General features: G+C 43.7%; 2 protein-coding genes across 3 annotated transcripts; both read right to left on the bottom strand.

The window, feature by feature from the left end:
- Positions 1-1,341: 1,341 nt before the first annotated feature.
- LOC101766651 (GTP-binding protein SAR1A) lies at positions 1,342-5,104 on the bottom strand. Its single transcript, XM_004967780.3, has 3 exons — positions 4,782-5,104; positions 4,542-4,673; positions 1,342-1,984 (listed from the first exon to the last, which is right to left on the bottom strand). The coding sequence occupies exons 1-3, from the start codon at positions 4,908-4,910 to the stop codon at positions 1,664-1,666; spliced, it is 582 nt and encodes a 193-aa protein (XP_004967837.1). The 5' UTR covers positions 4,911-5,104; the 3' UTR covers positions 1,342-1,663.
- A 1,341-nt stretch (positions 5,105-6,445) lies between these two features.
- LOC101766246 (protein TPR1) lies at positions 6,446-15,349 on the bottom strand. Of its 2 annotated transcripts, none has more exons than XM_012846326.3 (25): positions 15,046-15,349; positions 13,741-13,920; positions 13,522-13,635; positions 12,848-13,006; positions 12,586-12,760; positions 12,386-12,506; positions 11,659-11,711; positions 11,445-11,580; positions 11,219-11,328; positions 11,011-11,080; positions 10,857-10,930; positions 10,678-10,773; positions 10,514-10,606; positions 9,914-10,041; positions 9,575-9,818; positions 9,332-9,499; positions 9,147-9,242; positions 8,889-9,044; positions 8,702-8,812; positions 8,447-8,626; positions 8,245-8,373; positions 8,067-8,162; positions 7,763-7,945; positions 7,507-7,682; positions 6,446-6,935 (listed from the first exon to the last, which is right to left on the bottom strand). In XM_012846326.3, the coding sequence occupies exons 1-25, from the start codon at positions 15,123-15,125 to the stop codon at positions 6,719-6,721; spliced, it is 3,345 nt and encodes a 1,114-aa protein (XP_012701780.1). In that variant the 5' UTR covers positions 15,126-15,349; the 3' UTR covers positions 6,446-6,718. The 2 variants fall into 2 exon arrangements, with proteins under 2 accessions (XP_012701780.1, XP_004967836.1); XM_004967779.3 differs by having other exon boundaries at positions 11,659-11,759; positions 15,046-15,348.
- Between the last annotated feature and the right edge of the window lie 419 nt (positions 15,350-15,768).

The following is a 15,768-nucleotide window of genomic DNA, read 5'->3' as shown; positions in this document are numbered from 1 at the left end:
AGCAGCCAGCAACACGCTCGATTGTTTCCGTCCGAGGTTCAATAACACGTGCGCACCTGCGAAAAAAGGAGAGGGAAAAAAAAAACTCGGGCCGAGAGAATTCAGACGACGCCGGACTCCGTTGCGTTAACGTAGATGCTACTCATGGACATGGAGCGGCAGCACAGTCGTACGGGGTGCCGCAATAGGCGCATGAACGTGTAATGTAACCGAGCAGCCACGCCGACGGGTCGCCACCGCTACCGGTGCCACCTCGGGCGTTGTGCCCGTACACTGTTGACGGGTTCTGTTCGCCGTCGGTTCAGATGGAGACGCCGGAGGAGGAGAATGGAAGCCGTTGGCCGCCAAGGAACTTCCGCCGGCTCCGTGCCACGCCAATTCCAGACACGGGTCTGATTTGTCTGCTCACCATGTAATCGGTCGTCTGGTCCGAGGTTGCCTTGCACCTACCTCTGCTCTGGCGTTCTGGCCCGTGCCCCGCCGTGCTCCGCCGGTCGCGGACGAGCCGCTCCTTCTCCTCGCTGGCTCCGCCGCCAACTGGCAACCCACACGCTGGGGCGCGTGCGAGCCGCCAAATCACGGGTCCGCCTCCCGCGTCGTGCCGTGCCCGTGCGCCTGCCTGCCGACCCCGTCCGTGCCCGCCTGGGATGCGTCGACGGCGCGCGGGCGTGCCGAGCCCACCCCATCCCATCCGACGCGGCCGTTTCGATTTTCCGTGGCGCTCGTCGTCTCGGCCACCCCTATCGGTCCACCGGCTGCGGGCAGCAAAGGGCAAGCGGAGAGCGACCGCGGCGGTAGGCGACGCCGGAGGTGAGCCGGAACCGGTTGGCGGGCAGCCGGAACCAAAGCCTGCACGGAACTTCCTACCCTGTCCCGTCGTCTCAGCCGCGAGAGATGATCGGGTTCGAGCTGAAAACGGAACCCGATTATTGTTGGGTTCTGGCGAAAGGAGTTAGTTGATCGGCACCATGACTCGTGGTTCTTAATGCTTTGTGAAGCTTCCCACCCCGAAATGCAACAAAAAATGAGGTAATCCTTGGCATTCTTGCTTTGTTTTCGGGTCAGAGGGAAGCTTTTAGCTTTCCCCACCTGGAACGGGTGCGTACGGGGAGGAAGCAGCCGAGGGGCTGCACGGCCGTTCCGTGGCCGCAAGGGTCGCTCTCGCCCGGCGTCTCGACAGATGGAAAAGATCCGGATAGGAACTCCAGCCTAAAAATCTAGCGCCATGTCATTTTATATTTTTATTTATCCACTTTTCCAGCCATTTCATGCTTCCGTGCGAAAATGCTTTTACATGTTCGAATCGACCACAAACTCAATCATTAGCGACGAGAGCCCACCAGAGTTTGCTAGCAAACATTTCACTGATTGGAGTAACGTGATTACATAAGCTGGAATGCTTCTCGCTGCCTCGAAGGGATTCCAGCAACTGCTTTTTCGACTGTTATAAGACTTCAGACCATTACCCACAAACAATCAGAAAAGAAAATAGACGCATCGCATATCTAGGATTAACACCAAATTACAGGTTTTCCCTATCACTAACTACCATAAACTTTTTCATACAGCTGCGGATTTCTCCGTAGTGACGGCCCAGACCTGATTCCAACTGCCTGCGAGAACAACACCAGCAGTGCTATGGAAAGAGGAGGTGCGCGGCGTTTCACTTGATGTACTGGGACATCCATTTGAAGCCCTCGCCGTACCCCATCTTGCGCACCACGCTGCACATGAAGATCTCCAGGGGGCGGACATTGGAGTCGGACAGGTTCACGTTGCCCTTTCCAGTTGTGAAGTTGCTCAGCCCGAGGTAGTACCGCAGCTCCTCCTCTGAAGCTGCGTACGGGATGTCAATCTTGTTGCCGAGTATGAGGAAAGGAACGTTCGCAAGTGAGTCATCTGCAAGAAGAGCGTCAAGCTCCTTCTTTGACTCGGCAAACCGCTCCTTGTCAACAGCATCCACCAAGTACACAACAGCATCAACCTGTAAGACAGATAAGAAATTAGAAGCAGCCAGCAAAAAGCATATGCAAAAACACTAAACTGTGAAGTTATTGAACTCATCAAGTTCAATCACAATTTACAGTTAATTGTCAAAGCCTGGGATATTGTTCAGCCAGGGCAATAAGTTAGCTGAACTTAGGCCCTAGTATTACATGCCTAGTGCTAAACAATCATGTTTATTTTTTCTTGAGCAAGCATTGCATCAACAAAACTTAATCCATTTAACATGGCTCTAACATGGGTGTTCCGAAAATATAAATAGAAGCCTCATGCAACGTGCGTTGGAAAACATTTAGTCATGCAAGTAAGATCTTTGGAAATGCAGTGGGGCGAGCAAGCAAGATGGATGCAACGTGTGAACTCGTCCCTCACAGGAGCAGAGAATGGTGACATTGGGGAAGGTTTGATGTGGTTTATGAGAAGATGAGTGCATGAATTCAAGTTTTGAACAATTTCCAGCTGTTGTAGACGAATTTACATGTTCCTTCAGTGTATTCATTTCCCTTTAGCAAATTAGCAAAACACAATGGGTTAACAACATAATTTACACCTTTCTTGATTAGTTAATTACAGCAAGATTACCAAATTACGTTATGGTTGTTCCCACCATTCTAGAGCAGCTGAGGTTTATGTTGCAAAACCCATAAGTGACCTCAGGTACTTCAGCAAGCCTAATCCAAGAACAGTACAAAGCGCCAAATCCAGGATTCCTCTAAAGCCCTCTAATTTTCCAACGGAAATTGACCTTGGATCATTGTGTGCAGAGAGCTTTGCACTCATAGCACTCAAGACTTCCCACATTGCCAAATTACCAACAAAACTGTGACATAACCTGTTTACCAACTATCACAAAAATCAAAATTGAGTAGTAAGACTTCACGATAGTTATAAGCAGGCACCCTTCATAGTCTTATTAGTGATAAGTTGGTCAAGAGAGAAGCCTGAGTCATAAATTTGGAAAGCTCTCCAAACACAGTGATACATGGACAACTTTTGCATATTTTTATTCCAGAATGTGCTTTGTTGAAATGAAGAAATATAAGAACCGGAAAGGATATTTGTCTTGTTCCACCATTCTAGGCAGATGGGGATTTTATGAAAAAACCGCAGGTGAACTCACGAACTCTCAAAGAGACTCATCCAAGAACAACAGAAAGCATAAAGTGGATGATTTGTTGATTTCTGCTAGAGCAGCTCCAGCATACAGAAATTGAACCGTTGATGACCAAACTTTTAAGACGAGTCAACCCCTACCAAGCTGATTAGAATTTCCACACACAAGACAGGGCATGGGTGTGAGGCATGGGAATGATCGAATGCAGCACTGGAGCTCTTGGACTGAACTGAGCATGAAAACAACTAGGGCTGCTCTAATGGCCTAGTATTTCTTTTTGAGAAAGTAGACTAAGAATCAGCGTGTCTGGAGAGCCTTGCACTCATAGCACTCAGACTTCCCACATTGCCAAATTACCACAAAAACTTATGATCTGAACCTGTTTAACACTGGTGGCAAACTTTACCTCTCCATCATCAGCCATGGCAAATCTACACCGTTCCATATGGAGCAGGGTGTTGACCAGAGTTCTGATGATTGCCAGAGTAAGATGGAGGATCAAAACTGCACAATAGTTGTAAGCAGGCAGACCTCATAGTCTTATTAGGGTAATTCGGTCAAGTGGGAAGCATGAGTTGTACATTTGGAAAGCTCTCCAAGCACAGTGATACGTGGACAATTTTCCCATATTTTTGTTTGGAGCTGTGTTCTGTTGAAATAAAGAATACCATAAGAATTAAAAAGGACTACGCAGAAGATTGTTCTACTAAGGTTAGGCAATGCCAACACCCTTGCTAGGAAATACCAACTAGTTCCACTTGCACATGTAGATTGTGTACTTCTATTGGGTACAGAGATCACATCCTATAAACCTCACAGAATGATTGATGATGAAGAATCAATGGCACCAGTAGGTAGCCCCACTAAAATATGGTCCATTGCAAATGGGCAGCTAATCTGAATGACAGAGCTCAAATAACAGCATAACAGACATGTTCTAGTATCACTAGAAATCACATCATGATCAGATGGCCAACATCTCTCAATGGGTGTGCCATCCTTGGTTACCTGAGGAGACTATCTTCACAAAATCATAGCTCTGGCATGCTATTAAGATTCTACAAATTTTTCTCCTCATCCTACAGCACACCTTACCTAATTGGCAATTCAGATGTAGTATGTTCAACCCCCATATACTTATATACTGCAATACATAAAACCCCAAATTCTTTGTCTCAACCAAAATTCCAACACCAAATCACACAAAAACTGTACATGGAACACTCTAACAATAACAAGCAAATAAATTAAGACGGCGTACATTTAACACGAGATGCTACTTGCAACTAAAACCCTACTATCTTCGATTCTTCGTCTAAAGTCTCAACCCAAATTCCAACGCAAATCAGACAAAAAAACAACTGTACAGGGAAGCGCTCTAACAATAATAGAAACGAAACGAGGAGGAGGAAGGAGGGGCAACCTTGGCGTAGTAGTCCTTCCAGACGCGACGGGCGATCTGGTGGCCGCCGAGGTCGAAGGCCTTGAACTTGATCTTGCCGATGCTCAGCTCCTCCGACGTGGGGTACTGCGTCGGCTGGTGCTGTACGAGCCGCTGCGATCAATCCAACAAACCAGATCAGGAATCCCCGTCATGGGAAAACAAAACAACAGGACTGGAATTCGCAGGGGAAGGGGCGGTGGATCGGAGGGGGAGAGAGACCTCATCCTTGAGCATGTGGAGGAGGGTGGTCTTGCCGGCGTTGTCGAGGCCGAGGAAGAGGATCTTGGCCTCCTTCTGCCACAGCCCCAGCGACGCCAGCACCCCGTAGAACCAGTCCACCAGGAACATCTCTGCTCTCCTCGCCCGCGATCTACTCCTCCTCCTCTCCCTCTCCGCAGCAGATCGGCCGACGCCTCCTACTCTTCCTGCCGCCTTCTCTCTCTTTCTATCGACGCGAAGAATATTCCTTCCTCTTTTCTTCTCCTTGTGGCCTGCGTGGCCTGGCCGCCTGGCTGCTCCGTTCTAGATTCTTCGGTGGCTTCTACTAGTTTGTTGTTTCTAGAAGAACCTCCTCCGCTAACGTCAGATCAGGACCATTGATGCGTTGGCCTCCATGCGGATTAAGAAAAAAACCGTGACCCTTTATTTTTTTTAAAAAACATAACATCAACTACGGAGTAAAACATAATGGAACAGCTAAAAATCATCTAATATTTTTTTAAAAAAATAATTAACTTTTCTTTTTACCTCGCATGGCTACAAGATGCGCTTCACACTAAGTTCTTGCTACTTATATTGCTCCTATTTTATGATGTTGCACTAAGTTCGTTAGTAAATTCAATAGCTTGGTTTTGCATATTATGAGGAAATGGTTTCATACTCACTATTTTCTCTAATCACGGATATAAATATATAAATATAAAAATATAGTTTTTTAAATAGAACACGTGGTGTGTTATGAAAACAAATTTTCATGTAAATCAAATAGTATCAACCTTATGTCGTCACTCTATACCGTTTAATAAAATTTGTGGTCAAAAGCTTAAATTAAAAGGTTTTCTTAACAAAAAAATAAATGGGCTTCTTTTCGTTGTCAGAGGTAGATTTCTAACTCATCAATTGATAGATCACGCTAGCTCTACCATGAAACAAAAAGCTAAGATGCCTGTCAAAATGCAGCTACGTGCTTATCAATAACTGTAAATTTGCTAAGTGGATCGAGAGGATTAGGTTAGACGTTGTTGGCCAAATCGGAGGAAAGTTGGGCTATGTTTATTGGTGTCGTTTAGGGAGGAATGCAATGTGGGATGAAAAAAAAAATCTAATAGAAGGGAGAAGAATAATGGATCAAAAGAAGATAAATGATGTGTGAGAAGATGGCGGGGAGTGCGCTGGACGATGTTCATTGACTGACCATATTGGCACTTGGTAGGTGTAGCGTAACCAAGAAGCGCGGATGGGGGAGGACGGCTCTTCTTCCCCTTTTTCTCTTCTCTGCGACTGTTCCTCTTTGTTTTCTTTTCTCATCATGTTGCACTGGAACTTCAGCACTCGCTCACACCCCCAACCAAATCAATGTTAAATCTTTATGTGGGCCAGCTAGCTTTAGCCATTTAACTCGGCCCAGCTTTTCAGTTGCCCCGGCCTGGTAAACGACTTGTATTAACTCGGCCCAGTTTAACTCGCTACTAAACGACTTGTAAACGCTGGTCCTACTGAATGCGTGCAGTTTCCGGACCTGATTCGGCTTGACTTTGAAAACTAAGTGCTGTCAGACGAGTGCTAAACCATGAGGTCGCATGGCGTTTCGATTTGCCACTATAGCACTGCCTTATGCCCTTATCCTAAGAATAATAACCAGATAGAACGGAACAGGGCGAAAATGGGTATTGGGGCAAAACTATATATTGCTTTACATGCATTAAGAAATATATAGCTTACATCATTCGAGCTAAACCTGAGAATACCTAAGGCGACACACTTTATGGACACTACTATCCCCTAATGCAAACATCACCTTTCATGAGACAAGTTTTGACCTTAACCTGTTCTGTCCTGCTTTTTCCAACAAATGCAACAATAATATCCTAACGACATCCACATACAAATAAGTCAGTTCAATTAGAAAATTTACAGAGAAAACTTCAGCGATACATCTATCTTTGGATTTGATCCGCGGCGGGGTTGCTAGTAGCTGATGATGCCGGCGTCTTGCCATTGGGAATCCCATTGTCTGCCGGGGCGGGTGTTCCCCACTTCCCTTCGGACTCCAAGGGCTCCAGCACTTTAACAGACCCATCTGACAGCCCGACCGCGAATTGGTTTGGCTCATTGGGATGTGCAGCGACGACAAGAGGGTGAACAGGTGGATTGCTGGAATCACGAGACAAACATTTCTTAGATGTCAGGGGCTATATAACAGGATCACATGACATTATGGCAATCTATGTATCATGAAAAGGGCACTCAAATGTACAGTATGCCAGAAAGTTCATTATCCGATATTTTCTGAATCTGCCATAATAGCACCTCAACTGCCTGAAGCCCTGAATCAGCTCAATGGCGCTATGATACTTAGGGTTGGTCCATGTATGTCAACAGTTGCCCCACAAGTGTATAATACAATAATCTCAGAACAGTGACGATAATATATCCAATCTTCAATCACCAACAAAATCCAGAATATGCATGATACTCAACTAGCAAGCTAATAACTCAAAATCGATTACTCACTAAGCCGAACCACAGAGAAGCTCCCATCAAAACTTAGCCCCACGAAAAAGCCAGTCATTTATTTTTAGCAAACTTTGCTAAAGGTAGCAACTAACTAGAATAGGCATTGGAATCAGGACTCAAACATTACCAAAGTGAAATAGAAAACACACCAGCACAACGAACATTTCATATGGTCAGCTAATACGCAATAAGTGTACAAATCGGGTACCTGTTTATGGCTGTCAAAGACATGTATACAGATGGCGCAATTCGGCATCTTAATCTCAAGTTCTCCGCATCAAAAACACCTACATTACCATCAGCGAAGGCAGCAAAAACCAGCTGACTGTTGCATGAGTACGATGCATGCGATATAGGAGCTGACAACGTGTCCTGGGGTATCCACTGAAACAAGAGAAAGACAGTTAATAGGCAATTAGGCAGTGACAAAATATTGACTTTCGACAAAATATATAGTGTGTCACCTGATAGACCCTCTCCATTTTTGACGCATCATATATAGCTAGCTGAGTTTCATGTACTACTAGCAAGTGACTTTGGTCAGAACTAAACTGGACCCTTGTATCGCCTGAAGCAGTCTTTCCAGCTGGCATCTGTATAGAAATGGTTCTCTTTTTCTCCCAGGTGTCATTGGCCCACACACACAGCTGAAAATATGAGCATCGCTACTATCAGAATAAATTCAGACAGAAAAACAGTAGAGGTCGGATGTGGGGGTTGTTAAAAATATGTTCATCTTGTAACATAAACAAGAACTGCATTACTTACCTGTGCATCAGCGCCAGAAGAAACAAGTACACCAAGGTTGGTGGAGAAAGCTAACCCAGTTATCCTCTTTTGATGTCCTTTGAGTCTAGTTTTTACCTGAAAAACCAAAAAAGGTCAGAAGGCTGAATGAAATGATTCAAGAAAAACATAATCTGCGCAGGCATTAGGCAATTATTACCTCATCTACCCTGACATTGTATATGTGGATGGTTGAATCTTCCATTCCTATTGCTATGATGTTATTGTCTTGAGGGTGAAACGCTAAAAATGTTGATGCTGGTGGAGGTGGCATGAATGTTGTCATCACCTGCACAGAAGATGCATGAGTAAATTTTCTTTATGCCTGAAAATTGCATCCGTATAAAATAGTTAAACGTTACCTTAAATGTCATCATGTTAAACAAGGAAACCTTCCCACCACAAGCGGACATCACATAAGAATCATTCTTGGAGAGTGCGATGCATGGAACTGCCTCCTCTGGATTGGTATCTGCTGTATCATTTGTCATGACAAGACCGCTATTTGGCTGCCAATGGTGTGGCACAACACCGGCTGTGGCCTGCTTAATAGAATGGAAAAAAATTATACCACAAACTTGATTAACATAAAAAAACCAACAGAAAGTAATATATACCTTTCCACTCGGATTTTGCTCATTTCGACTCCATTTCCATAACCTTTGAATGGCATTAGACCCTAGTGCTAGCAACCCAACACCAGAATTTGTGTACAGAAGGCGGACGACCTGCACATAAATGTTGTTAAACCCTCTCACATATTCCACGATGAAAAGTGTGAAACATACATCAAGATAAAACAACCTTTCTGGGCTGGTCAGGAGTTTCTGGCATTGTGGCTACACGGCATTGCTGAGGATTTAAGACCTCCATCAATTCCCAAGGTTTTGCCTTATCAGGTTTTTCTTCTGAGATTCTGGGCTTTATATCAATGCTTCTTGATGCTGTATCCCCACCATTCTATTCAAATTTATATTAAGTCAGATGTTGTTTAAATTGTTGATAAAATGGTAAGCAAGGAGGAATTGATCTCTTTTAGTCTGAAAATATGAACCACAATACCAGTATAGGAGATGGCTTTGCAGGAGAATTCCTATCTAAGTGATCCATTCGGCCTATGTTAGGAGAGATGCCAGTAACAACAGGAGCACCTGAGACCTGTAAATTCAAAGTAAGTGTCAAGATCGATCTAAATCGAGGCTGTGAATCATGAAAGAAAAATAGCAGACGAAAAGTCATGTAGGAACCTTCATAGAAGAAGCTTCATATTGCGGCCTAAATGCTTCAAAAGGTCGGCTTCCAAAAGCGCGTAGAGTTCTGAGTCCATCAGCATTTGCAAGTATCTTAAAACCATTGTCTACTGTAGTAACAGCAAGAAGGTTGCCTTCTTTATTGAACCTCAAGCGAGGAAGAGCCTGGCAATAATGTAAAATGGTTAGATTACACCACCCCCAAAACAAGGACAAACATGATAGGGAGCAGAGACTAACTGGGAGGCCTCCATCAGCTTCCGTGCAGGTCAGCATATTAGTGTTATCAACATCCCAGAATTTAATCTGGTTATCTTCACCAGCAGCCAAGAAGTGATTCTGAGCAGTATCAAACTGCACTACACCAGCAACACCAGCTGACCTTTTACGAAATCCAGAATATGTCCTCTTAATAGATCCTTCACTCTCATTCCACTCAACCAAATATGAGTCTCCCTCTTTGCCCGTTCCACATGAGAACAACCTTCATATCGACAAGCAAATTGTTTCATTAGTAAAAACTGAAACAACTGGAACCACTTTTGGTGGAAGAACAAGGGCTAACCTATATATCCTTACCTAGTTCCATCAGCACTATAGAGCATAGTAGTACACCACTTCCCAGGAGCATCATAGTCCACCCTAGATCCCACATTGTCATAAAGCCAGGCCTTAATTTTTCCATCAAGGGAAGTTGAGAAGATGAACTGCGTTAAACATAAGAAAATCATGTATAAGACTTGATTTTGATAAGGCTCCTGAGTTCTCAGAATAAGTGAATATTACAAGCATTTTAAATTAGATAAGACTCCTGAATTAATCAAATAAATTATGATGAAATATCAGGTCAAGAATTTGATAACATCATATTTCATAATAATAAACAATATGGAGTTATGTACATGCTCTAGAACAAATGTTATATATCGAATAAAAGGGAGGTACCATAAATACTATAAAAATCAATATGTGTCTTTAAAATCATGCTCTTGCAAACCTCCCTCTTTTCCACTTGAATAAACATATCATTATATTGTGTGCAATTATGTAAAAGTAGAAATCCCATGATTGATTCCGTAACTTTAAACTGGAGCAAAGTCAAACTTGGTATAGAAAAAGAATCAACAGCAAAGATTATTGCATCCTGAGATATTGATGGGTTCATGATATGAAATGCACCTGAATACTCTCTTTATGATGAGGGCAGATAGAATACACAGGCGCCTCATGCCCTTCAAATGTGAATAATTTCTGTCCGTGCATATCCCAAACCTACAAAACGAAAAGGCAGTTCAAGGTGACAGGTCAAGTATGAGTATTAACCTGGAAGTCACATCTCATACCTTAATCAGTTTATCATCTCCACATGTGACAACACAAAGTTGCTTATTTGGTCGGGAGAATGCTATGTCATTTACTCCTCCGGAGTGAGCCTCAATCTGACATGACGAATAAGAAATTTGTAACACAATTGATTTATTATATCACATTTTTAAATATCTATATGAGTTTGTTGTAGTACCTCTAGAACATGGCGTGTCTCATTTGGTTGTTGATAAGCATGTAGATGAATCAAATGTTTTGTGAATGCGACTCCTGAAACCACAAAGGTAAATTTAAATGAAAATTGTTGCCTTCCAAAATATTAACTGAAAATGCACAGTATTGACACTAACCAATCAATTCTCCATCAGGGCTCCAGGTAACTCGATTAATGGATATTGAGGAGTCTTTGACCACAGCATTCTGTCCATAGGAATAGGATAGGCAAATAATGAGGCTCATAAGATGAAAAAACACACACACATGTGAAGGAAAAGGTACACGTAAATAGCAATTAGAACTACGAAGTAAACTACAGCTATGACTTCAGCTTGTATATACCTGAAACTGTGGTGAACATGCATTTATGTCCCGAATTTTGAAGGGCCTTGAAAGCAACGTCTCACGCAGACCAATCTCATAAAGTGTGAATTCACCATTAGCAGATCCAACTGTGGAGTAAAACACATAAGAAAATCAATATATTGGTGTATATCAGAGTTCACACAGATTACATGAAAAACACATTTTTAAAGATAATCAAACAGCATAGTTATCTTGATAGTACCTAGAAGTAGTGTATGACGAGTCGGATGGAAATCCATGCTAGTTACATTAGATCCATGTGACAGTGAACAAGCAACTGTCCTAGGAAGATCATCCACTGACCAAGCAGGTTGAGGGATGGGGGCAGGATAGGTGGCCTGCATAAGCATGGTTGATTATTAAAATTCATACAACATAAAAATGTCATGTTTTCTGAGTGCAAAATGCAATATTACCTCATCAACGCCATGTCCACTAGGCCTCAGTCGCTTCATTAGTTGCTCAGACTCTGCACTTTGATAATCTGTTATGGTTGGCCGTTTCAACATGGAGACAGCTGAGGAAACAATGTAATATAAATGCATCATGTGAAGTTTTGAGACATACAAATAACTGACAAGACAACATAAAGACATTTCCCATGACAACATACAAAACGGTTCTAAGCAAAATTGAATGCTCCCTTTTGTGAGCTTAAGCTTTACCAACTAATTGCTGTATGTGTAATGTCATACTTATTACTACAGAGGGGGGGGGGGCGGGGGGCATGAAAAGCACAAAAGGATAAGACTACGCCACGAACCATAGAGCAAACAGCATAAACTACCAAAGAGAGTGCTATCATACAGCAACCAATAGAATAAGATTGAAGCATACCCAAAAAAATAAGATTGAGACCATTAATGCATATAAGATACATTCATCATTGAATAATGTGTAAATTACAAGAAATTAGCAGCATCCTTTATATGTCTGGAACTGAAGTTTCGCATGTTCAGTTGTTTCAGGAATGTACTGATGCAAAGTACAAGGCGTACTAAACCATGCACTACAAATTTTGGTGTTCAATGTATCCATTGAATTGCACAAAAGATAGAAAATCGAGAAAATATATTCACGCAGATATGCTCAAAACAAGCAACCAGACGCATTTTGACGGAAACGTAGCCCACACATCCATACCTTGATTTGGTGCAACAGGTATTGATGCTGCTGCTACAACAGCAGACTGAACAGATGAAGAGGCAGCAGCATTTGCCATCCAACCAGCTAAAGATGGACCAGGTGGAGGAGGTTGGAATGGCTGCATGAACAAACACGTAATGTAAACACAAGAGATCATAAAAGACATGCACAAGCAGAAAATTATTAAGCAAACATACAGTATGAGCTGTAAGTGGTGGGTATGCGGCACCAGCCTTCGGAACAGCTGCTAGAGGTACAGACACCGGTGATGCACGAGCTCCATTGGGAGGTGAGCAAGTATGATCAGTGAATAAAGTTTTGATATCTGGATTTGGACGAGGGTTCTTACAAAGCTGATGCTGCCAATTCAAGCTGCACATGTTGCCAAAGAAAAAAAACACAAATTCAATAAACATGAAAACAGAATGTCTGGTAATGTAACGATTGTTACTTTCAAACCTTTGGTTAATCAGAGTCCGTAGTCGTGATGCTTTAAGAGTCGGAAAGACAAGCTTTTCCCGGAAGAGGGGGTTTGCTTCAATAAGTTTTTTAAGCTCAATCAGCATAATACTGCGAGCTGATTTAGTATCCCCATACTTAGACAACTGTTCATTTTCTCTGCAAAAAAAGCGACATTTATTTGTCGATTTGAGATAAAAACTGAAAACAGAAGCAGCAGAAGGAATTCCAATACTTGGAATAAAACATTCAGAGGCAATAGTAATAAAATTTTATTTTTAAGCAACCAACATTTTCCATAAAAAAATATACAGGAAAAACCAGCATAACATAAAATCTATCAAATGAATATCTTGAACAAAGCTTAACTTTTTTTACAATTAAGCATCTGGCTTAGCTAACAGATTTACGCCACTGCCAGCTTGCCATGCCCACTCAGTTAACATATCAGTAGTAGTTGCTTGCCATGATTTCCTAATGGTTCATGATCTATTAAAATACGTGTCCGATTTTCACCACCTGTGAAGATACACTAATTGCAATGCAGCAAACAGGAGATGCTTTTGAATGATTATCTTAAAAGGTCTAAGAAGCTCCAAGAAATGTCATTTAATGCTTCTCAACCAACAATCTGATGCCATAGTAAATGATGACATAAAGCAAGACGAACAGACCTAAAATTCTCAAGAGTGAGAAGCTGTGTTATCTCCTTATATAACTCCTCATTGAATGTCGAGAAGACTTTAAGATCCTTGACAAGAATATCTACAGCCTTTGCTCTATCATGCCTGTTTGGAACATATAGAAGAGAAGTTAGTAAATTTTACAATAAAAAAAAGGAATGGAAAACCTAGTTCCTCTTTCAAATGAAGTGAAATATTAAAGAACAGTACCTATCAAGCGCTTCCAAATACTTCTGCTTCCTGATCTCAAAGAAGATCTTCATCGAATACCTATTGTCATCTACCTTGGTGAATCCTGACAAGTATTTCTCCACCTCATCCCACTCCCCAGCATGGACCTTCTCCTCAAAGTACTTCATATTGAAGAAAAACCCTGACTCTTGCTCAAGCCTACAACACAATGTGGCATAGGATACACACTGAAGACCAGACCACGGATAATTCTAATTCTTAGAGAAAAGAGTGTGGGAGAACATGAGCTGCTAACTTTTCCAATCAGTCAACAGAATGAGTACACAAAAGAGCCCACGACTCCAGTGGTCAAAACATGGCATAAACCAAACAGCCAACCACACTGAAAGTTTTGAGCTTGGAAAGCTGGTCCTAAATCACTTTAACCAAGTTACATGCCATTTATTGTAGAAGACTCGAACTTGGAAACTGATCCTAAATTAACCAAGTTCATGCCATTTATTGCAGAAGACTCAGAAGTCAAACAGTCCAATTCTGACAAACCTCCCGGTGTGTTCTGCAATGCATAACGTGGTGGAGCAGAACAGAGCAGAGTGCAGAACACATTAAAGAGACCGAATTGCGAGGCCAAACTTCAAATTCCTCCACGAATTCTGTCCAAAATGATGCAATCCAGCTAGATTACCACCTACTGCATCGTTACTGATTACACGCAGGACACGACAAGGGGACCAGAGCGCCAGTACACCAATCACACTAATCTATGTGTTCCGACGAAATTAAGTAACCGACAGAGAAGACGAAGCCCAGCCCAGTTGACAAAAGAAGAAAAAACCATCAGGCACGCGATTGGTGTAGGAAACCGCACATGCAAGCTCCACAATTTCAAATGCGCCCCTCAATTTTTCGCGAATAAAAGAAAAACTGAGACCACGAAAATCGATTTTGACCGGATTAATAAATAAAACAACGACTATCACGGAGAAAGCCACGAGGAGGGATATAAATGTTTTGACCGAAATAACCCCAAACTTCCATGAATTTACCGTACATAACAAATCCAACAGAGTTCGAGAGAAACCTTTTTTGGGGCAACAACTCATCATCAAAGCCCAGAACCAGGAACAAAAAAAGAATACGACCTAGAAAAACAGAGCCGCGTCTGGCCGAATTCATCACGAGAGAAAAGCGGGAACAAGACAAGCGGTGTGACAAATCAAATCCCCTAAAGCGCAGAAGAGCCCGATCGATCCCAACCACCCACCAACCGAGCACGCGCAGGTAACCACCGGACGAGAGGGAGACGGAGGAGGGGCTACGCACTTGTGCACGGTCTCCTTGAACTTCTCCTCATCGAGGAACTGGAGGATGAGGAAGACGAGCTCGCGGCTAAGCGATGACATGGCGGCGGCGGCGGCGTGGACCCGCGCCCGGTGCTCGATCCGCGCGCCCCGGAGCTCGGCTGGCGCCCCCCGGCACGGAGGGCGGGGTGGTGGTGGCTGTGCCGCCCGGGCGGCCGCGAATCCTAGGGTTCCGTCGTCGCCCCCCTCTCTCTCGCGAGCGAGGCGGAGACGAGAGAGAAGCGGAGATGTGGAAGAGGTTGGGGAGGGAGGGAGAGAGAAACTTTAGTCTCGCTTTCTTCGATGCGTTGCAGACCTCTCGCCCTTTTCTCTCTCCCCACGCCACCCACCACTGGCTTATCTGCGATACGCACGTTCCCCTATCGATAAGCGCATGTGCCTATCGGTAGGTCAATCCGCTTATATGATAGGCCGGGAGCGGCGGAATCGAAGGGGCCGGGATTAAATCGGGTGGATATTCGTGAGCTGGCGTCCGGTCGTGAGGGCGACGTGCGCGCGAGACGCTAGAGATCGCGTGGCGCGGGGGCGGTTCGGCGCGATTGGGGAGGAGTAGCAGACGAGACGAGACGAGATGGGACGGCACGAGACGGGGGCTTCCATTTATTGGTTCCGTTCACGTTCAGGCTGGAGAATGGCCGTTCGCGTCCGCTCCGCGGTTTCTCGGGATCGGCCGCGGTCGCTCGCG

This window comes from Setaria italica, chromosome V (genome assembly GCF_000263155.2).
Source record: "Setaria italica strain Yugu1 chromosome V, Setaria_italica_v2.0, whole genome shotgun sequence".
Lineage (NCBI taxonomy): Eukaryota > Viridiplantae > Streptophyta > Magnoliopsida > Poales > Poaceae > Setaria > Setaria italica.
This window is presented reverse-complemented; position numbering and strand designations above follow the sequence as displayed.